Source organism: Ursus maritimus, unplaced genomic scaffold (assembly GCF_017311325.1).
Source record: "Ursus maritimus isolate PB19 unplaced genomic scaffold, ASM1731132v1 scaffold_2, whole genome shotgun sequence".
NCBI classification, from domain to species: Eukaryota; Metazoa; Chordata; class Mammalia; order Carnivora; family Ursidae; genus Ursus; species Ursus maritimus.
In genome coordinates this window covers 21,678,200-21,702,623 of record NW_024424452.1, presented here as the reverse complement: position 1 = coordinate 21,702,623, position 24,424 = coordinate 21,678,200, and the positions used below count along the sequence as shown (strand labels likewise).

General features: G+C 44.0%; 1 protein-coding gene across 1 annotated transcript in view; it reads right to left on the bottom strand.

Annotated features, from left to right (window-relative positions):
- Nucleotides 1-4,831: 4,831 nt before the first annotated feature.
- The window catches only part of USP31 (ubiquitin specific peptidase 31), a 62,986-nt gene continuing 43,393 nt past the window's right edge, over nt 4,832-24,424 (bottom strand). Inside the window, 6 exon segments of the mRNA XM_008697216.2 lie at nt 4,832-10,209; nt 12,360-12,512; nt 14,229-14,387; nt 16,808-17,033; nt 19,348-19,467; nt 23,764-23,893. Coding sequence (XP_008695438.2) covers nt 8,639-10,209; nt 12,360-12,512; nt 14,229-14,387; nt 16,808-17,033; nt 19,348-19,467; nt 23,764-23,893 — 2,359 coding nt within the window. The 3' untranslated portion in view covers nt 4,832-8,638.

Genomic DNA, 24,424 nt, shown 5'->3' with positions numbered 1-24,424 from the left:
TTTTAAAAGGGTGGTCAGGGAAGGCCTTACTGAGACAGCAACACCTGGGTAAAGACATGAAGGAGATGACAGGATGGGCCACATGGGTACCTCAGAGATAAGCCTCCTACGCAGGATTCCAGGAAGTGGGCTGGAAGAGGGATGGGAACGTGGTGATGCCTTGAGGGAAGAGCAATGAGTAAATGGCATCCGGTAAGCACTGAAATGTTAATTATCTATCAACCAACTTGACCCCGGCTAGACCGGCTAGATGGTGAGCTTCTCAGGACATGGTCATATCCCCAGTATTCGGGCATACAGGAAGCACTGCAAAACAAAGAAATCTGGACATCGATCTTGAGTGCAACAGTAATAGGGCACTTTCTCCACCACCACATTTCATGGACTGGGAACTCTGAAGCTGGCATCACCCATCCTCATCTGCTCCCAAAACCTTCCCACTTGAAGAAAAACTGAGCTGTTATAAATACAAAGAATAAGTCAGATTAACATCACAGCCCTGAACTCCTGAAGAAATGAGGTGCAAGGCCATCAGGCTATATGGCATGATGCAAAAATCTATCACTCTAGGAGAGAGCCCTTGTCCTTTTTCTGTGTAGCCAGTGTTGACAGGGGGTGAGAAACATGGTAAGACCAGACCAGATCAAGACTGAATTCCAGAGAGTTCTACATGAGGTAGATCCAACCCACCCAGAGCGGTGAGATTACCAGATGACCTGCGTGCAGCTGCCCAAGACTCAGAACAGGCACGCAAAAAAGAAAACCAAAACCACAAAAACCAGCCCTGGGAGAACTTAGGAGCAGGCTCAGAAAGAGAAAGGGGACATTGAGGGTGGGGAACAGGCCGAAGCCCCATCCTATGGAGTTATAGCGGCCTAGAATCACTCCCTGGGCACTGAGGAACATGTGGTCCAGGGCCAGGGGCTTCATCATGCCTTTGCTTTCTCCAGGAAGACTGACTCCAAGAAACGTGTACAGGGAGATATTGATCATTCAAATATTTAAAAATAATCTTCCAAATTCTATGGAGACAGACAAAATGATCCTTAAATATCTGTATAACTATTATGTCTATGTACTTTATGACACACAAATACTTTCAGGCATAATGAAGACTCTTGAATAATCAGTGTACTACATGGTTAAACTCTATGAAACGTAAAACAAAACTTCACTATTTAAAATTAGAAAGGTTTATAAGTGCTGTACCTTGGTTTTAAGGCATGTGGTTCACACCTGTCCTTGGTTAGGAATCATTTCCCTGTTCCAATCCTAAACCATCAGGCTGTGCTTTAGAAAACAAGATCTCCTCTATGACCTGAAGTTAATAGTTTCCAGGGAAAAACAATGGCTGGTGGTACTCATCTAAACCGAAACCCCTGCTTCGCTGAAAATGCACTCAAATCATAATGAATAACCATGTCAACAGAGAGGCAAAGAACACACTAGACTTATAAACTACATTTGACGATGGCAATCTTTGGTGCCCCCAAGTGGTCATAAGTAATGTGACATCCTTGACAGGGAGTCCTGTCCTTAGGGGAGGTAAAGACTGGGAAAATTTTTCTCAGAACATCAGGTTAAAAACAAGGATATCTAGGGCAAGAGAGGGCCCAGAAAAGAATGGCTCCTTCGCTGGAATTGAGCCAGACTGTGAGTTCTTGCCCAGCCCCATGGCCCAGGACACACCACCTCCTAGAGAAAGTAGAAATAATCATCCCTGATTGTGAAAATTAAAGAAGCACAGATGTGATTTTTTTGGTTTTAAAATTTTACACATAGACTGTCTGTATTCTTCTGTAACTTGCTTTTTTCACTTCACACTATGGTTTTAAAGTGTTTTGTAGACATCATTGTGGTAGAGAGAATTCCTGTTTAATTTCCAAGGCTAGTCAACACCAAAAAGATATAGGTTGGCAAGAGGAGAAAGAGGAATATGGCTTAAGGAGGGCATCATGTAATAAATTTATTATATTTTGTTACATTTTCCACTTTTCTCTTAATTCCAACTGTATACTATATAATCAACTGCTGTTCCAGAAATAAACGTTTTAAACATAAAAATATAAATTTTGCTTCTTAAAAGTGCATACACCTTGAATAATAAAACATACAAATAAATAACAGAAGTCAGTGACACATCTCATGCACTTGTTTCTAAAATAATTTAAAATGTATGGTACACTTTTCTTCCAGCCTCAAGGAGAGACATCCTGCCTTCTGTATTACTGTACAACTAAAGAAGAAAATGATACAGAAATCGTTACGAACGGTGCATGAACAATCTCAAAGCATTTTGTGTACAGTGATAGGACATGCAGCTTTTAAGACAACTACAGAAATTCCAGTGTAAAACTGAAGCATTCAGGGAAGAAACTATTTTTGTAATGGGGCTTGAATTCGATTTTAACCAATGGTGAGAGGCACAGTTGGTGAGCAAACCAACAGAGAACATAAACACGTATTTGAAAGGCCAACAGAGAGAAAGTGAGCTCAGAAAATACCGGAACTGCTTTCCCATCTGGTACGAGGACACCGCGCCACTCAGAATAGCACCTATAGGCAACTGCACACAGCTAATTCACCACCACAACAGACCGCCCTGCTTCGAGGGGCTTTTCTACAGAGGGATTTTCAACTTGGATTTTTACTTAGATCTTCATTTCTTGGAAATGTTGAAAACAACATGTAAGTTGTTTTTTTGTTTTTTGTATGTAGCATCAGCTCAACAGGATGAAACCACCTGAGAAGCACAGCAGGCTACTCTGAAGACGTCGTATGTGCCTTCAGCTCACCACAGATTAAAACTAAATTTCATTTGCCTCCTCCATAGGTAACGTATACTGCCGAATTTCTGGATGAGTATTATTTGATTTTTTATAATTACATGAAAAAACACGGAGGGTTGCCAAAAAAAAAAAAAAAAGACTCCAAATAAAATGCCTCACATTCATTTTTAAGCCAAAAATAACTCCTGAAACAACACTGTGGATAAGTAGAGAATGAGCTAACTAGGAAATTAGGTGGCAGCCTGTAGTTCGCTATTGTAATTACTACAGAAACAGTCATCCTATCAAAATCAGCAACAGGTTTTCCAAGGCCACGAAGGCTTTACTTCAGCACTTTCTTAGAGTGACTTGCCAACTTTCCTGTGGGTCTGGCCCTGTGGTGGCATCCAGGGAAAAGGCTCTGGGAAGGACACACACCCCACGGGAGATGCTGTCTGCTCCAGCAAACTGAAGACCACTGAATCCCACAAGACTGGCAAGTGTTGGGCCACCCACCAAAGGCTCCGAGCACCCAAATAGTGCCTCAATTCAGAAAGGCTCCCTTATTTCAAAACATCGACGTTAATATCAGTGGTTCTGACTCCTTTTTTCCTTTCCTCTCCAACGAAACAGAATCTGAGTCACTCGTGAGTGCTTCACATGGCAGTGATTCTCACCACAGGGATGGTATAGCACGGTGGCTCTCAATTCTGACCGCCAATCAGAAACCCCCAAGGACTTTAAAAATATACGGCAATTCCTGGGACTTGCCCCTACACTAGTTAGATCAAAAGCTTGGGAGTGGGACCCAGGTATTTTTAAAAGTTCTCTAGATGATTCTAGTGAATGATGAGTATCAGAATCTCAGACAAGTCATTCAGAAGAGGCTTAATAGAATCTTGGGGAGAGTACGCGTATGAGATTTGAAAAAAAGCCTCCCAAGCCTGCAGTGAATCTCCCTTCTCTCCAAAATTAGGAAACGCCTCTTTTAAATGCATATGCAATGGATCTAGAACCTAATCCACTGTAGAATGCTACCATAAATTCCACGAGCTTAGTCTTATTGTGACCAGTGGTTGGGAAGCTCCAAAGCTTTCCAAGACAGCTCTAAGTCTCTACAAAAGCATTTTAAAATTGTTAGCATTATTAGAAGTCACATTCTCTCCTTGTGACCACGATAGAACCCTAGAAGATATAAAAAATTAAAATCTATAGAAAATGGCAGGTTATTTTTAGACCAAAATACTTTAGGAAAGTGTTCAGGCTAAATACAGTATATAAACCCGCGTGTGTTCAACATATCCAACTCCACTCCTATTTGCAAAATACTTATTTTACATACAATCTTGCCAATGATTAAAAAAAAAACCACCACCACCCAGCAAAGAGAAACATGTGCAAAGCAAAACAAGAAAACACATTCATGCTCTTCTGTATTGATGATTAAGCCACATGTAAAAAATTACAAATTCAAAAATAGAGCTCCATAATCCAAGAATTGCCTTTTTAAAAATTTACATTTAGGGTAGTCTACATTTTATTAGTTGTTTGCATAGGTGGTGAGAACATGCTTTCTGGGATAGATGGAGGCCATGCAAAATTGTTTTCATTACTTGGGGGAAAAAAATGACTGGTTATGCTCAAATTGCAGCTGCAAAACAAACACTTTGAGAGTTGATCAAAAGGCAGTGTGGAACACTAAGTGTTTGTTTAAAGAAAGCACAGGATTTCCACCCCAAAAATGCAGTCAGGTTTAACAGTAACGTATCCTTTACAAAAGTAAAGACTGACAGTCTGCACAGTAGCAGCTTCTTTCTGTTTATGATATAGGCACTGGTTTGTCAGCAAATTTTGCTCTTCTCAATTCCAAATAATACAAGTTCAACACGCCTCACAGAATATGTGTTTTATTGAAACTGTGCTTATGATTTGCATACTATCTCAAAAATCCAACCCAGAAACACTAATTATCTTGGCATCCAGTAATTCCGATAACCTACATAGGAAACAACTTCAGCTGTTCGGTAATTTGTCAGAATGAAATGTAACGTCAGATGTCAATCTATTTTTAAAAACACGTTTATTTGAAATAAGTGAGCTTTGTTCACAGCCCTTCTCTGCTCCATTTTTCCTAAAGGCTGACACTACTGCTTCCTTGACACACTGTCCCTAGTTTTTTCCATGATAGTTACTTTAGAGGGATGGCAATTTGTCCCCTGCCCCCAATCCCCATATCTATTTCATACACACGTGGATGACCAAATTCTAATGGAAAGTGACTTTGTAATGGATTTTCAACCCCTAAGTAGTAGAGACAGCTCAGTCTGAAAAAGTGGATGTAAGAGTAAAATGTCTCCGAAGATGAAGAAGGGCACTTTTGGTTTCCGGAACAGGAGAGACTTGCTCAAGAGGATCACAGGCCTTGGCCGGTTCACCAGAATCCACTTGCTCTCTTTGTTCTGGGGGGACCATCACTCCACTTAGGGTATCACCAGCATCCCTTGGCTCATCGGCTGGGCTCCCAGGGCTCCTTGGCTACAGCGAATTCCTAACACTTTCCACTTGCCTTTATGAGCAAAGCAGGCCCTCAACGAATGCTTGCAGAATGAATGAATGAATGAGGAAAGAATGATTACAAGGGTTTAGGGCAGCTTCATAGAGAATTACAGTATTTTACCAGACCACAAATATTCCCACATCCATTTCTATTGGTCCAGCGAGGTCTTACTTCCTTTCAGTTAGGCTGCTTTTAGGATGGGAAAACACAAGGGCTGGGAGGTGATCTTGAGATGACGTGAGCTTAACGGTTTGGTTGTGCTTCCACATTATACAAGGGATTACAAAGGCAAGGTGTAGGGCCATCTGAAGGAATGACATAGCCTCAGTGCACTGGATGTTCGCAGGAAAAGAAATAAAAAATAAAAAATTTTTTAAAAGCAAAAACATTAAAGAGCCACACTCCTGTCAGGGATTACCCTGTGCCTACAAGGAAATGACTGCTCTAATCAGGCCCACCTGGCTGTCACCCAGAAACTCAGGCCCACCATCCTTGGTAGATAATTTCTAACCCCAAAGCAAAGATATGCTCAATGCATCAAACATCACCGGGAAAATAAAAAGCTAAGCAAACACCAAGTCCCTAACCTACTGAGCAACTGAACTGAACCAATAATTTTCCCAGAAGATCTTTCACACCTCAAAGAGCACCTCCAAACTTTTGGGCAAGTATTCTTTTCTGTGGCTTAAAGGTTGTACCTAGAAGTTATGGAAGAGATTTTCATTGTTTACCAAGCACAGAAATGGAACAGCTTAAAGGTACCTAGACAATGCTATAATACTTCCTGTTTTTTTTTTTTTTCATTTAATCTGAAAAAAAAAAAAGACTAAACTCCATACACATATAGTTTACAGATACTGAAATTTTATTTCTAGATCCCATGGAAACTTAAAAGAAATTTGTAGAGTTCTTTTTTAGTTGTTGGTTTTTGTTTTTGTTTTTTAAACACTAATTATAATGGAAAATCCATTCCTGGAGGACTCAAGAATAAAAATATTTGCCACTGTGAAAATAAAACTAGATTCTACTAATGCTTAACTGATAATAGCCTCAGAAAAAGGTGTTATTAAAACATTATGTGTAGTCAAACTATAATTCTAAGGCTGTTTCAGAGCTTCAGATAGGAGATTTCAAATGAGATTTACCTATTTCAAAGACAAGAGGCTCAGACAAACACTCATCTCCTGATAGTGACGATCCCATACTTGGTGCATCCTTTCCAGGAAATAAAAGTGACACAGAAAAACCAGCAGTGGCTAAACACTGATGGGGCTGTCAGTGTGCCTGAGGAAGCACTGACAACACTGAGGGCAGCCAGTGGTCAACAGTCACACTACAGCAGAGGAGAGGAACGCTGCTTTGGGAGACCAGACGCCTGTTCAGTGCAACAGCGACACCTAGTGAAGGGGTGTGTACAGGACGGTGCACTGGGCAACAGGCTCACGTTCAATGAACTTCATGGAGCACTATGGTAACTTTCACAAGGCTGAGGAGCTAAGTCTTAAAAATTGCAAGGGTCTAAAATTCCAGCTACCCTCAACATAAATGGACTCCAGACTTGCAAGTTACCTGCTAATGCTCAAAGTAGCAGCAAAATAAAGTTAGAAACCTATTGGAAATATTTCCCAAGAGGTATTCATGGGGGGGGGGGCGGGGGAGAAAACAGGAAAAAAAAAGGGCAGTGCAGAATTCATAGCTATGCATGTGTATGTGTTCTAATTACTTCACACACAGCAATACTGAAAAGGGAGGTTATAAATGGATCTGTGCACCAAGAGATCAGGAAGAATTGGAAGGGTTTACAATTTTTTTTTAAAGTTAATATTTAAAAGCGTATAAATTTAGCATGCTATATTTCATGGCAAAGTGACAAATGCTATTCAAAGAGAATCAGGATCATGACTCTCTTGACATTTAAAAAAAATAGAAAAATGAAAAAAAAAAAGCGCTAAAAATTGCCAGGATACCTCTAAGAAAGCTTGAAGAACTATGTATCTCCCTTATCTGTGAGATTTTTGTGAGGTTCCTTGTTTTCTAAACAAGAAATGCCATTTGCACTGACAATGCCAGACGGAACATGCTCCAATCCTGCTTGTGAGTTCTGGGTAAGAGATTAAGTCTTAAGCACAAAGAAGAAATAAATGACTTAGTGAAAAGCAGTCTACAACTGAGACTGACAGGCAGCATCAGAAGCGCACACATAATACTTTGTCACACGTTGCTTCAACACACCATCAACTGACTTTTGGCATTAGGCAATTCCTTTCCTCTCCAAGTTAACAAGAAACACAGCCATGCGCACACAGGGCAGCATGGAGCTTTCGGCTTCTAACATAGAGAAGATCAACACCAGAGAAGGAAAATGGTACAGATTCATGCATCCAGTTCAGAACCCATTTTTTTCCAGGAACCTTCCGAAGGTGTTAACTGCTCTACTACATTTCAAAATCCCAATGGCCATAGCTAGCAAATTTATAAGGAAAACAAAATTAGTTAGTGACTGGCTCTCTGGCTGTCCAATGTGCCACCTCTTAGGATATATCCTAAGAATCAAGACTGCTTATGGTACACACATATTTGCAGACATGAAGGCATGAAAAACTTCATTTCTACCTCTACAAATTTCTATCTGTGGCAGTCAGAGAAAGGACAGTCGCTCACAGGCCACCTTCTTCATTAATAGTTTTACTGATGCGCATCCACACTAGACTAGCTGAGTATATACCTGAGAAACATTAGTGTTAAAATATTGCCCTTTACAGAGACTGGTAGATGGGGCCAAAGTGCAGAAAGCAACAGTCTTCTCTCGGTTTGTTTCATTGTTAGTGTCACAGTTTTTAGAGCTCCTGGTGCCACATGACAATCAGCTGTGAGGATAAAACCTGCTCAGATGAAACCCAAGTCAAATAACCGATCCTTCTACAGCACACACTAATGACAGCTTAACCGGTTCACAGGTTTCCAAACCCTAGTGTCCAACGAAAGTCATTAGAGTTCTCTAGAAAGAAATATGTACAATTGCTAAAGGGACCGCCCAGGGTCTCGTCTACAATTATTCCAGTTAGCTTGGTACCAATGCTTTGCCTATGGCTGTTATTTGGTTCAATGGCAGAATAAGGCGACGCTTTTAACAATTTGCAGTTGAATTCTACACACACACACACACACGCGCGCACGCACGCGTGCACACACACGCACACCAGGCACATGACCCAAAACATACAAAACAAAAGCATAGAGGGCTTTGGTGGGAGGGAGAGGGTTCTAAATAAATAAACATTTTTACAGATAAAACACTTGGATTGCAGAAATATCACTGAGGTTTTTGAGAAGGCCGTGCAGAGGTTTGCATGCTAGAAGATAACTTTTTTGAGGATTTCTCAGCAGACTGCCTGCCACCAGGAGACGAGGGCACTCCAGAATCTAGCTGGGAAGACTTGGATTTGCGAGCAGATAGCAGGGAATGTTTAGCAGAAGCAGGGTCCTTGGAGACAAGCTGCTCTTTTCCAACCGCACTTGCATTTGGCTGCTGGGAACCTGGAGGCTGGTAGCCTTTCTCCGCCTTGTCATCCACGGCATTCTTACCAGCCAACTTGACAGAGCTCCCACCAGCCTTCTTGGAGAGCAAGGTGGTTTTGCCGAGGTCAGTCGACCGCCGGGTTTCCTTCTGTCTCAAGGCTGACTTGAAGAAGGACAGCCCCTTGTCCTCTGACTTGCTGTCCCTCTTCAGACCAGCCTTCACGTTTGTGTTGGGGGAACGCAGGCTAGCCATGGAGGAGCTCCTGACGTGCTTTCCATCCCCTCGGCCCTCCCCGGCCCTGGCCTGGCTCACCCGAGGGGAGTTGGGTTTAGAGCTGGAGGTGACGCTGGCTCTGTCCGAAGCCAGGCTTTGCCTGGACCCCTCTCTACTCAAGCTCCGGTCTGAAGTCCTGCTCTTCCCAGGAGGGAAGGGGCCCCTTGCAGCAGGGCCCGAGGCTTTTTTGGCAGATGTGGAGGAAGCAGTGTAGGTGAGGGAGGAAGATGATTTCTGCCTCTGGGGTGAAGGAGATGACATGGAGTCCTGGGGTTTGGGGGAGGACTCCTTTCTGGGCTGGCCAGGGGCAGGGGAGGAATGCCTTCCACTGGCCCTGGAAGAAGAATCTGCTTTGCTTCGGGAGCGGGAGGGCTTTATAGAAACTTTTACAGGAACAGGAGAAGAAGGGGACGTACTTGAAAGAGATGATTCCTGGCTTGCCAAGACTGGTCTCCCCTTCCGCAAGCTTCTATCTGGCTCAGAAGCGCCTTTGGAGCTGGGAGATCTCTTGGCTGTTCCGTCTGGTTTCTTTGTGAGGGAGCCCGGGTGGCTTGTGGGTTTCACCTCTTTGACTGGAGAGCTGTCTACAGAATCGCTCTGATCCACATAAGCGATCTGGTTATTGTTATCAAATGGATCAGAGATGGGGGGCACACGATCCCCTTGTGCTGAGATTTTGCTCTGTGTGTCTATAACACTGGAGTTCAATTTGCGGGTGTCTGATTCATCTCTGAACACGCCTTCCATGACAGCCAGAGGGGCCCGACCCACAGCCTTGTGCTCACGTCGGCTGTGACTATCCCTTGATTCCTGGTAACTGCTGGAAAGGTTCCTCAAGCTGCCAAAGCAAGAGATGGAGACCTTGTCATCTACTGCCTCCCCGATCTTCTCCAAGGTGGAGGCAGAGGTGTGAATCGGAGAGTCCCCTGAGAACCGGGAGGGAGAATTGGAGCGCATCTGCAGCTTGGCGGACAGGGACCAAGAAGGTCTAATGCAATTGTCGTTAACGGCCAAGGGGCTGGTGACAGAAGATCTGGATGACAAGCTCTGACGTTGGACACTTCTCACGAATGGTCGAGTTGAGAAACCTCCTGAATGCAGCAGAGAGAATAGCATTAAGCTAAACCGAAAACACGTCCCAGGAACACCTTAAGATACTGAAGATGGAAGGAAGGCAAGCCTGGTGGAATGACAGGAGCATGACCTTCAGAGCCAGCATGTCTGGTGTCACAAGAGCAGCCATGTGACTTCAACTTTTCTGAGCCCAATTCCCCTATCTATAAAATAGGGACATTCTAATTCAGGGATCGGCAAACTGTCTCTTTACTTCTTGCTGTACATCAGTGGTCAAGAGACTTAAGGACCCAGAGAGTTAATACTCTAGGCTTTGTGGGCCAACCACTCAACTCCATCACCGCAGCACAAAAGCCACCACAGAAGACACATAAACAAATGGGTGCGGCTGTGTTTCAATAAAACTTTATTCACAAATAAAGGCAGGAGCCATATTTGGCCCATAGGCTATCTGCTCTAACTCACAGGACTACTATAAGAACTAAATAAAATCCTGAAAGTCCTATGCCCACCTGGCACTTTGCAAATGCTCAGTAAATATGAGCTACTAATCCAGCTTCTTCATCTAACCAAGGGCAACCAGGGCCCACAGAAGTCAAGCCATTGCTCAAGGTTACACAGAATCAGAGGCAGAGCTAACACCAGAATCACAGACCCTTGCCCCCAACTCAATGCCACATGCAGCTTGGCTTGTAATTATTGACTGTAACAGCACATTGGTGGAAAGAACCAGAGACGATACACTCCCATCCTGAGTGACTTCAAACTTCTAAATGCAATATCCATAATTAGAACAATACTCCTGAGTGATTCCAAACTTCCGAAGAAAAAGTTCGTAATTAGAACTACCTACTTCTATTTTGAGTGCCTTAAAACTTCCTTCCAAAGAAAATATTCTAAATTAAATTCCATACATACTTAGTACTGTAGCTGTGGTATTTATAAAACCTTCCAGATAAGATCCCCAGAGACAGGCTCTGTTCTGTGGGCGCCACCCGGGTACCACTGTGATGATGATGTTTAAGAGGATACTGATTTCACCAACTACACTGTTTAAAAACAGACTGGGGCAAATCAGCTTACTGTTAATACAACAGAGAATTCTAAATTTAAAGTCTGCATTGAGAAAAACCTCTACTTAAGCAAAGATCCACTATCTGGTTTTCCATAAAATGTCAGGAGCTTAGTAATTCCAGCTAAGTACTCTTGTTATTTTACAAATAAAGAGGCAACAAGCCAGAAGAGGGAGCGGGGCTAGAGCTACAATGACGCACACCTCCCCAGCCAGGCGGCCCCCTTCCAGACTCCTGCTGTTTCCCTCCAGTTCACGCTCTCACAATTACCCACCACCAGACGCAGATTACAGCGACCAACATGCCAGGCCACAGAAGGAGACTTGCTGGGAGATGAGTCACTGTTCTCATTAGAAAGGCTGAGCTCACTCTCACCTCCTCCCAGCATCCGCGCCTGGGCTGCCTGATCCTTCCCATACCACCTGGGGTTCCTGTTAGAACTGAGGGTTCTGCTGCCATCACTCAAGCAGTAAGTGAAGGTAAAAAAAAAAAAAAAAAAAAAAAGAGTTCTATTTGTATCAATATTTCCCCCAATTTCTGTATTGTGACCACCTTCAGAATTCTTAAAAACTGCCTTTATGGAGAGGCAAGAGTTTTTGTTCTAGATGATTCTGTACTTAAAAGAACATGCCACAAATTCCTCTAAAGGAAACCGCGGTGGAAAGGGGAGAAGCCAAGAGTCGGGAAGCCCCCACTGGAGCTAGCACAGCGACTCTTCCTTGCCAGGAGGTCCTGGGCAAATCACCACCTTGCGGAGTCCCCTTACAGTTTATTTTAGGGACTTTGCAAAGCACTTTGAAAGAAATGTATCCATTATTGTACAGAGTTAAAGTTCCAGCCTCCACGCTAGACCTTAGAAGTGGAAAATAATGAAATAGGAGGAGAAAGTCATCCTAGAGGTCACAGAGGAAAAGTGAATGACCCGGTTTATAGAAAATGGCACTTATGATTGTAACCCACAGCTACACACAGGGCTACCCCCAGCCCTTTTACCTTCTCCCAGTCTTCCTGGGGCTTAGTTCCTAAGCATGAGGGACCCTGTGCTGTGTCTGTGAGACACCATTGTGGAAATGTGTTACAAAACCCATACCCACCATCGTCTTCACTCCTCTCTCCGGCCATCTCCACCGACTCGGACAATGAGGCCAGGGAGGTGCGTCTGGAGGAAGCTGCGGAGGTCACGCTGGCTTGCTTGCTCCCCGGGAGCCGGCTCACCCAGTGTTCACACAGTGAAGAACTCGTAGAGCCTGCAGTAAAGGAAGTGGGCACTGAGGTCAGGCCAGAATCCCAGGCCGGTGGCTTGGCACACACCCTCACGAGAGTGCTGCTGCCGGAGCTGGGAGGTGGCTGACGTCAGTGTTAACTCCCAGACCCCAAGCAGATCTGCGCCTGCTTGAATATCCTGTTAAGATTAGAAGAAGGAGGGCAGGCTCTCGCACATGTTTATAGTAATGAAATGCAAGTATAGGCACAGACACTTCGTAATGAAAAGTGTAGGTCTTAAGTCCTGGCAAGAGAATCGTTCATACTCTTCTACAAATATTTATTAAGCACCTACTGCCAGACACTGTTCTAAGCACACACAGAAAAAATTCTGACACAGAGCAAACAAAAGTGGCATGCTCCGTTATCTTGTTAGCCTCACTGTTTTATGGAGTCGTTACGTCATTTTCACGATGTTAATATACAAACACACACACATGCACACACGCAGGGTGTATGTCAATCTGTACTGTCCATTCCAGGGATGCCCTGAAATATATTCCAGAGCAATAGAAACTGCTCTTGAACATGTCTCAAATAGACCTCAAGAGGGTGTAATTTCCAAGCATATCTCAGGCTCTGGAAAGCACCAGGGGAAAGCACTAGAGTACTGGCGTTCCCACTCACTTAACGGAGTGAGTGGTTACAGAGAGGCAGGTGTACTGACTGGGGCTTGACTCTAGCAGGGGCTCATTCTGCTTCAGCCGTGCCGCCTTTCAGCAGCTTCGAACCTACCCCTCACAAGCTACAAGGGGATCTGGGGTTAATACTCTCTAATGTGATCCCATGTTACCATGTCCCTGTCCTCAGCCACAGTCTCTTAACCTCTGCATTAAGAAGCATGCATCGCCTTGTTTGGACTATCTGTGGCTGCATCCAGACTAGATCCCATCCAGCTAAACCCAGCCCATCGAATATGACTACAGCCTTCAATCCTTCTAATGGAACAGGCCGACCTCACAGGGAGAAATAACTATTTCTTTTTTTTTTTTTTTTTTTTAAGATTTTATTTATTTATTTGACAGAGACAGACAGCCAGCGAGAGAGGGAACACAAGCAGGGGGAGTGGGAGAGGAAGAAGCAGGCTCCTAGCAGAGGAGCCTGATGTGGGGCTCGATCCCGGAACGCTGGGCTCACGCCCTGAGCCGAAGGCAAACGCTTAATGACTGCATCACCCAGGCGCCCCAGAAAGAACTATTTCTAATGGCCTTCACCTTTTCTAAAAGGCTCTAAGGTACAGTTACCTAATCTGATGCACACAGTGACCCCATCAGGCAGGTATTATTAGTACTCCCACATTACAGATGATTAAATATGTGGCTTGGATGGGATGTGCTCCAAGACGATGATCAAACCAAAACATGGCAAAGCCAAGTTTCATTCCCGCTTTTAGAATAGCATGCCATACTACTTTTTCTTTTTCTTTCTTTCATTCATTCATTCATTCATTCATTCCACAAGCAAACATGACAAGCTCACTTTGAGACAGGTTCTACCTGCTTCCATGTGAACTCTGAGGGTTCACACATTCCACCCCTATTTCCTTGACCACAATCATTTTGGTTTCCATATTAAAAACAAATGTGAGGATTTATCTGATCAACCCCACAGAGTCATGAGACCTTGTGGAGAAGTTCTCTGAACCATTAATTACAATCTTCTGTTCTAGAAAAAACTGCCAAAGAATAAGTTGGCCTTACCTGCCACTGAGCTGTTGGCCGACCACGACGGAATAGCTGTCCGCCTCTGGTAGAAAAGGATGTACGCCGTCTGTGTGCAGACCTCATCTTCCGACAGCTGCTGCACATCACTGTCATCGAAGCAGTACCAGAGGCCATCCACGGAGTTCTTACAGTATGCTGCCAAAAAAGAGCCTGTCATCAGTACCGGGGGAGGGGAGCACCAGCCAGTCCACTCTGCCCACAGACACCTGTGCTTTGGCTCGTATCATTAATTCAAGAGCTTTTTAAGGCTGCATGTAGTAACACACACAGTGGTAAAAAATCCAAACTGCCTAGCACGCTCAGGCAAAATGTTTCAGGAAATTCTAAACTATTCTAAATGGACAAAATTCTATTTAATCTTAGAAAACACAATGTACTTATTTATTTAAACCAGTGGGTCTCAACCTGGGACAATGTTGCTCACCTAGGGACATGTGGCAATGAATGGAGACATTTTTGACTGACACACTTAGGGGGTAGGGTGCTACTGGCATTGAATGGGTGACTGGGGATGCTGCTCAACATTCTACAATGCTCAGGACAGTCCCCACTGCAAGAATTATCCAGCCAAACTGTCAAGAGTGCTGAGGCTGGGAAACCCTGATATAAGCATGTTGTCACATTTTAGTATTTATTAGAGATAGAAAATAGAACTAGAAATAATGATACTAATACTAGCGGCAGTTAATATTTGTTTAGCGCTTATTATGTGCCAAACTTCTCAGCTACTCCTATGAGATTTGTTCTATTATTACTCCCATTTTACAGAGGCTCAAAAAGATTAACCAGATTGCCCAAGGTCAAGCAGCTGGTGAAGCGCAGGGTCCAGCTCGTTTCAGGTGTATCTAGTCCCTGAGCTTGCACTTAAAACTACCCCACCCTGCTTCCCTCAGGGGTACGACAAACAAGGCCCCAGTGGAAGTCCGCTGGCAAACTAAGAACATTTGAGCTCATAAATGCGTGTTTCTCTCCAGTTCCAATTCTAAGCCTGAGATAGAAATAAAGACCATTCAGATACCAACAAAAGCAGACAAGAACTTAGTGTTCATGAAGCCATGTGATCTTATAAGGATATATCAAGGGGTGTGATAAGTTTGATCCAGAGGGGTACGTTCTTATCACACTTTCTAAAAATACCCATTTATTGGAGTGAGAATAAATGAGTGCTAGAATATTTCGCTGAACACTCCAGGGGCAGGGCACAGAGTCCTGAGAGGTGCCAAGAGTGACTCCCTCAACAGGCAACAACCATATTTGTAAGCATGGAACCTTAAGAAATGAAAGGGACCCAGGCAAGGAGGGGCTACACGGGACAGGTCCCTGAAAAGAAGAGCAAAATAAGAATCTTTGACTGTGGGGAGGGAAGTCATGGATAGCTATGGACTCCTAGGACCAGAAGGGGAGAGAAGTGGAGAGAGAGGCAGCACATGGAGCTGGTGAAACAGCAGCGTCAGGGCTGATATAGAAATGACCCGGCTGGAGAGGTGGCTGCCCTTCTGGAGTGGGACTCACCCAAGACAAGTGACAGAGCAGCCCAGCACTAGCATCAGTCTGTTTCTTTTCAGGGTGGTTTGTTCCCAGTCACAGCAAGGCAACTAAGGCATCATGGCAAGTCACTAACGGTCTCACAGTATATCTACCAAATAACTCTACTTGCTTTTCTTCCCAGCACAAGTGTTTTCTAGGCAAGTGTTACTCAAATTGTGGTTCACAGACTGGTCCCAGTCCATAACAAGATAAGCACCCAAACTGAGATAAGCACTTAAATAGCAATCTGACACTACCATGATATTTTTACTGTATTTTTTACAAAGGTTGGTTCATGAAAAATTGGAAATTTAAAAAAGAAAAAAGGCAGGTTCTTCATCATGGAAGTTTGATCTAGAATTCATACACAAGTTAGCTGTACATGTACCATGTGATTATAGCTAAAACAAGTGCAAAATAAAATTCCAAATAAAAACTTAAAAACATGTTATCTTTAACTCAACAATACTAAGGCATTTAAAATGTTCTATAAACTAAAACCCTGAACTTTTATACATCAATCAGAAAAGCAGTGGTATGGCCTAGGCATCACAAAGGGAAAATAATACAGAAAGTACCTAAGCTCTTCCTAGGTAACAACATATATATAACATAACAACATAACAACAACAACCCCAAGAGGCAGGTTCTAGCTCACTGGTGTAGTCACCAAGTTCATGTAAGGTCACCTACTATAGGTCACAGAGTGTGGAGGAGGTGTCTAGCTTCTAGCCCAATGCTCCTGTCTCTAAACTATGGGGCCTCCCAAGTACCTGCGGGTTTTCGGCATTTTCCAAAGCCCATTCTATATAAAGAGGAATATGATAGGATGAAACTCCGGAACAGAAGGAAGAATTTTCATTTATTTGCTCTTGGACAGAGATCCAGAGGATGAACACTGCCCTCAAAGTTGGCACACTGTCCACTAGAAGAGAAAGGAAGGTTCGAAAGCAAAAGTAACCCTGTCACAAGCAAAACCTGTCTGAAGGAAGGGTCAGCACAGACGCCCGGCCTCTCGCACTGCAGACCTGTGTAGTGCCCCCCTTGCATGGTGCCATGATGATTGCACACAGCATACAGGTCATAGACGTAGTCCTCGGGGTCCCTCCCAAGTCCATAGGGCCGTCTCCACGGAGACCAATGGGATGGCAAACTCCAGCTGCTCTGACTTCTCTTAACCACATGAGGTGTCATGTCCAGGCCAGTCAAGGGGAACTTGACCATGTTCTGAAGTTTCACACGCCTGTCTCCTTCCTGTTGCAAGAAGAAAAACAAGTTCTGATGATATTTTCATGCAAGTAGATGGTAGATCAGTTTTGTGTGGAATGCAGACCCTATCAGCTAGAGTGGTTTAAGTTAACTGTCTGATGTTTCCCAAGACACATACAAAATAGGGAAACTCACTCACAGTCTTAACTATCTGGAGGAACAGGTTGTAATACCACTTAAAGTAGAGCAAGCAATGACCTACATATACGGGCTGATGAGCCTCTGAGTCTCCGTTGCCTTATCTCATAGAGGGGTTTTAGGTCTTTGACTTACAAAATGCCATTACTGGGCAATTCATCCTGATACCTCTGTCACAGAAGCATGAGCAGGGATGGAGTGATCGTGTACGTGAGAGACGATGTGCAGTGCCAGCACAGAATAGCCGCTGGATCAGCAGTTGCCCTTTCCCCCCACATCTCCCCCAATAAGCACAGTAACGTGTAACACTGACTTAATATATTCATTTAGTTGATAATCTTGGGTAATATGTATTTTCCTTTAAGGTCACTGGGAAATCCTCTGAAATCCAACCATCAGCTCAATAGCTGTTTTCTGAATGTTTCCTGTGTCTGTGGGAGCTTTAAGAAATTAACCAGGCACGGCTAACGCCCACCCCAAGGAGCCATGGATCTATTAAGAGAAGGAAAATGTTCGTAAGAGAAAGGCAGGATGAGCCCTGGATGGTCAGGAAGGTCAGACTAAAGAATCTGGACCTTGTTCTGCAGTCAAGCACTGAGGCTTGAGGGAGGAGGGAATGTCATCAGAGCTGTGGAAGCAGTGCACAGGACGTGACACGAAGGGAGGAGCAGCTGAGGCTAAGGAATCAAGTAGAAGACAATGTGACTGCAACCAGCTGGGAAGTCTCACGGGTCTGAAGTGCCAGGCTGACAGCAAGAATGGGGAGAAGGGGACACACTCAGGAGGCCATGCAGAGGCACAACCAAGCTGAAGAGGTGACTGGCTATAGGGGAGGGACAAGAAAGAAGACAAAAGCGACGCCGCAGTTTTGAGTCCATGGTGTGGGAAGGGTGAGGACATACCTTCTAAAGAAACAGAAAGTGAAGGAAGTTAGTGTGCATGTGCGGAAGGGGCCAGAGAAGGCTGGGCCCTGAACCTCACCAGCTGTCTACCTGCAGATCCCAATGGAAACATGCAGTTGGGACATTCTTTACTATTATAGGAGCCAGACCCCAAACCTTTGAGTGAACGCCCAGCCCTAGGGATCCTGTGGGTGTCACCCCAGACACCTCCACTTCACCAGCAAGTCCTAAACATCCTTTGATTCTATTCCGGTCTTATCTCCACTGCCAATGCTCCACACAAGCGATCAGCATCCCTCCCCTGGATGGTTGCCATGGCTCCCTTCAGATCTCCCCAGCTTCGTTTGTGCAGCCTCACATTCTCCACATAGCAGCCAGGATAGTCTCTTCAAATCACAAATTTGGTCATATTGCTTCTCTGCTTAACCCTTTATCAGACTCCCACTCTGCCCATAAGGGTCTGCTTGGCCAACCAGCCCCTGCGTAGCCCTTCCACCTCAACTCACAGCTTCCCCCACCCTCTGGAGCTCCAGCCAAACTGGCCTGCTTTCAGTCTCTGGCACATGCTATCTGCACTCTGGGCTTTGCACACATCGCTTCCTTGGCCACCGTGCGTGCAAAGCCCTGCTCCCACCTCACCTGGGAGATACCTCCTCCTGATCTTCCAGATATAAACCTTATGCCAGGCCTCAGACACCCCTTAAAGATTTACCTCTTTACCTCTCCTACAATGGGGCCTGCCCAGGACAAACCTAACCTCAGGGAATAGATAGCCTTTCTGGAAAAACTGACTCAGAGTAATACAGCTCAAAGCAGCTTTTCTTTGTATATATTTATGACTCATCTTCCCAACTATATGACAGCTTCTTGGGAGCAGGATGACACCCGTTATTACTTTACGTACAAAGAGAATTCTACCCACCCCCGAAAGGAGCTCTATTTTTTTTTTAAATCCCAAAGTACACTTACCAAAAGTTAAAACACAACATTTACAAATCTAAAGTAAGTCCTCAAAAACAAAGTAAAATATCTGCAGTATGAACTAAAATGTTTAGAATTTAAAGGGTCACAGGATGCTCAAATTTTGCTTTGGGTAAGAACAAAACATGACCCCAAACATTGGGCCAGATGTGTCTGTACAACATGGACGGGAACACTTGATAAAACAGTGGCACCTGAAGAATCCCCATGCAGCCCACTGGAAGGGGTGTAAGAAACGTGGTCACAGCTTTTCTCACTATTACAGAGGATTTACCTACCTGTCGAAATCTCTTTAGATGTATAATAAGCACATCAGGCAGAGTCCAGAGGCTTAATGTAATGCTCCCCTGCTGCAGCTGCTTACAGTGCGGGCAACGCCAGGCGTCATCTGGGGCGAGCTGAAAACAAGGAGCACGAAATGACTTCTGTTAAGCGCCACTTAAGGCAAGACTTTCTACAGGAGACCGCGACACTCACTTCTTGGTCAGGGCATGGTAGGACTCAGAATCTCTCTGGAAACCAATATGATGGGGAGTCAATGGAAAAACACAATCACAAGAGACACCTGGCCAGAGGTGGCCCCCGAAGATTTGCTGAATAAATTCTCTCTCAAAAAGGGATGACTGAACAGGTAAATATTACACAGAGGATATTCAATGTCACAGAAGAACCTCAAATTCCACAAACTCCCAAACTCAACCCACTGCCTTTTCATCAATATACTTCCTCCTCCTCCATGTCTTACCTCAACAACTACCACTACCACCCACCAAAAGCAGCACCGGCGGCAGGAGGGGGGCAGGAGGGGGGCGTATCCCAAACCTTCAAACCCTTCCCTCTTCCTCCAGCACCACATCTATCCAAATAATTGTCTCTGCCACATCTCACACCTGTCTCCTCTACTCCATTCCCACTAACACGGCCTTAATTCAGAGTCCTCACCCATGCTCTTACCTGGACTTCTGCGAGTCTCCTAAATGATCTCTCTCCCAAGCACTGAACCACTCTAAACAATCCACTCCCCTTCCTGCTATCAACAAGATCTTTCTGAACGTCAATCTGAGGCTTCAAGTCCACATATGCCATCTCTGCAGGCGAGGGTTTCAGAATGGGGACATATTCAGTTAGAGGTGCCCATGAGGCATGTCTGGAGAGAGATTTAAATCCCCCTGGAGTTCAGAAGATGCATCAGATCAGGGACCATGAACATGATGAGGTACGGAAACCATGGTATGGATGACAATGCCTACTGAGATGGGACAGACAGAAGTCAAGCACAGAATCTTGGGAAATGCCTCTTTTTAAGGGAAATACCAAAGCTGAGAAGCCACCAGAGCCTGAGGATGTGCAGTCAGAAAAACAGGCAAACAGAAGCATTCTCTTTTATGCACACCAAGGACAGAGGATGGCAAGATCCTGGAGAGGTCGGACGGAGATGGAGCAAAGGCCACAGAGCTGAGCAAACTATGGGCCACTGAGCGTTTCAGAGGGTAATGTCAGAAGTGCAAGTCAGATGGAGGGAGGGAGAGAGCTGAAACCACTAATGGGGAATGAAGCAGAAAGGGGAGGAGAAAGGAAGGCACTGTCACTGGACAGGGAAACAGGACTGAGGAGATTTTTTTTTTTTTTTCATGACAGGGAGACCCAATCATGTTTGTAGGAAACATGGGGAGAAATAGAAGTTTGGGTGGATGGAAGTAGCTCAGACACTTAGATTGGCAGGGACCTACGTGGTCACCTGGTAAGTCTGCACCTCCGTGTGACATATTAATAGTCTCCATATGTGTCCCAGGGCTTGTGGTAAAGGGGAAAGTTGTTGTTTGTTCTGTTAATTTCCAATACAAATACTGTACAAGATACAGTAAGAATGTCCTGACAATGTCTAACAGCTATGACATTTTCTAAAACGTCTCTGATTTCTGTGCTTAACTGTAAACTGCTACAAAGAGCTCCTAGACCTGCAGACCATACTCGAAGCATCACTGGTCTAGCTAACTCTGCGTAGCCAATGAAGCACGGCTATCTCAGCAGGCGGCTAGTTCATTTTCAGATGGTCTGTCAGAGAGTTCTTCCTCATATTAAGACAAATTCATTCTCCTTTGTAATTTCCAATCTTTAAGTTCTGCTTTTTAGATATAATTAAGTCCAATCCCTCATCCACAGACAGTCCTCTAAGCACCTAAAAATAACTATCAGATCCCCACTTAAGGCCTCCTCTGTCAAAAGATATTCAGTGCGTCATGGTTTCCAGATGCACCATCCCCTAGCCGCTCTCTTGCGCCTTGGTCTGTCAGTCTCTTTTAACCGTGAACATTTGAGGTAATGAAAAGAGCAGTGCTATCATCATCTGAATTCTGGACACTGTTTTAAAGTACCCTTAAGGCAGCTAACGGTGGCTGGCAAGTGACACTGTGGGTCAATACTGAGCTTACAGACAACTGAACCCAAAGTTGTCTCACGGTCTGCTGCTAAATCTCCCTGTCTCTTCCTCTGTACCTGCACTGTTATTTTTGGACCCAATGACTGAACTCCCCAAGTAATACTCATTTATTCATTCATTCTAGTTTGTACTTACTGACTGCTTTCTCTGTGCCAGGCACTACTCTTAGATGCTAGGGTTATTTTATGACCAGGACAGACTCTCACAACTCTCTTCCTCACCCGTGTTCCAGCCACACTGGCCTCATTCCTGTTTCTCAACCACATTAAGTTGCTTCCTTGACTTATTTATTTATCCCCACTAGACTATAAACAGCCCAAAGGCAGAAACACCACCTGGCTTGGTCCCTATTACATCCCTAATACCATGCGTAGCACCTAGCACATAGTATGTACTTAATAATCACTTACTGAATGAATGAATCCCTACTAAAGTGTACCTTGCCAGCTGGAACTCATCCTTTTGGATCAGTGAGATGTTTGTGGAATACCAATGTTGTCATCTAGTAGACCTGCTCAGTCTTAAGCTTTGTGCCATTCTTAAACATCTCCCAAATTAAAAAAAAAAAAAACACAATAACCAAAAAATCCCAAATAGGACAAAGTTTCAAAGAGAGTCTGCCATCAACCCATTTTAAAGCCAACTAACTGGGGCACCTGGGTGGCTCAGTCAGTTAAGCGTCTGCCTTCGGCTCAGGTCATGATCCCGGGGTCCTGGGATCGAGCTCCACATTGGGTTCCCTGCTCAGCAGGGTGTCTGCTTCTCCCTCTCCCTCTCCTCCCTGTGTTCTCTCTCTCTGAAATAAATAAAATCTTTTTTAAAACATTTAAAAAAAAAAAAAAAGCCAACTAACAGGCCCCAAACTGGGGGAAAAAAAAAAAGGTCTTATGAAAAACTATTATTAAAGGAACTAGCTATGAACAGCTTGGGGGAAAAAGACTCTGTGAGAATATTGAAAGTATTTTCAAATATTTAAAGGTTAGACAAGTGGAAGAAAATTAAGACTTGTCCTCAAATATCTTTAACGAATTCAGGAGAGAGAATGCCTTTTGGCTGTAGTAACCTGGGGCATATTTCAAGGCAGCCTCAGTGACCATCAGAGATATCCAGAGGGGAAACGGTGTGTCTCTTGAGATGAGACAAATGCCTCATAACTAAGGTATTCAAATAATGGCTGGACAATCATCTATTTGCAATTAGGTGAAGATATCAACCATTAGAAAAAAGGGGTTTTAAAGTCCCCTCTAACCCTGAAATTGCCGGGTTCACTACATACAAGAGTGAGCAGTAACAATTAGCAGTCAAAATTATGATCCTAAACATCAACTCAAGATTAGATGAACACCAAGTGCTCTAGTCAAGGATGCTCACGGTGCATAACTCTGGAGAGTTTTAAAAATCACACAGGCCTTGGCCCCATCCATAGACACTTATTTATCCATGGATCTGTCTACTCTTCCATTCAAATATTTACGGAGCCCTCACTATCTGCAAAGCACTGTGTTGAGTGGCCCAAAGCATGCTCTCTGACAGAACGTTCTGTGTATACCTGCGTTGAGCACTCCAAATGTGACTAATGCAGCTAAGGAACTGAATTTTTAATTTTACTTCATTTTTATTAATTTAAGTTGAAATTTAAATAGGTTCTGACACCTCTGTTCTTAGTACCAAAAAGTTAAGAATCACTATTCTGGTTACTGGCGCAAATGATTTAAAATCTCTAAATCAAGGGGCACCTGGGTGGCTCAGTCGGTTAAGTATCTGCTTTTGGCTCAGATCATGATCCCAGGGTCCTGGGATTGAGCCCTGAGTCGGGCTCCCTGCTCAGTGGAGAGTCTGCTTCTCCCACTCCCTCTGCCCCTATTCCACTTGTGCTAGCTCTCTCACACGCAATCTCTCTCTCTCTCTCAAATAAAGTCTTAAAAATAAATAAATAAATAAATAGAACAATACAAATAAAACTAAAGTTTCCTTTTGTTCCTCATTAAATCGAAACCAAAACAATGTATTATTGTTAAAAAGGGAAAATATTAACTACAAAGGTTTACTTCTAGAACATTTCAATCAAAGTTTTCTAGTAATTTAAACTACTTATTGTTAAAGTCCTAAAAGGGAAAGCACTTAGGTGCCTATTATGAGTGCAGAATGTCTGGGGACTTTTCTGGGGCACCGTATGCTTCTCTGGTGTCATCCTGCCCCGCCCCCCTCCCTGCTACCCTCACCACCCAAGAAGTGCTGCCAGGCCTTTCCTTACCCGCTCCTCTTTGGTGTAGAGCTGGAAACACTGGGATAAAGTGCAAGTCTGAGGCTGATGATGACGCTCCCTCTGCAGACGGACGCTTTCTGCATCAGGAATATATTCATCTTCAGTATTTACAAACAAGCTGCCATGGGGGAAGGGGCAGGTATTTATCAGAGAATGTCTTACAAAACTGACCCAAAAATTGCAGCTTCACAATGTGACTATAAATTTATAACCAAAAAGAACCAATGTGTAATGAAAGCAAACAGATTATCCAACTGGTCACCCAACTTTTCTATGTTCCAAAATATTCTTAAAAAGTTCTGTATCTATAAAGTTATTTTCAAGAAATCACTTGGGAGTTGGTTTTCATGGGATTGGCCATGAACTATTAATTCATATATTCTTGTCCTTTGTATCTAAAGGCATGCATTTGGCATAATTTACTAGAGTTAATGGGCCTATAATAAAAATCAAAGGGGTGCCTGGGTGGCTCAGTTGGTTAAGCATCCCACTCTAAGCACTGAGTCGGGCTCCATGCCCAGCGTGGATTAAGATTCTCTCTCTCTCCCTCTCCTGCCTTCCCCCACCCCTGCTTGAGCATGCTCTTAAAAAAAAAAAAAAGTAACTGGCCCTGTACAGTAATGAATAAATAGCTTTGTCTGATCAGCAG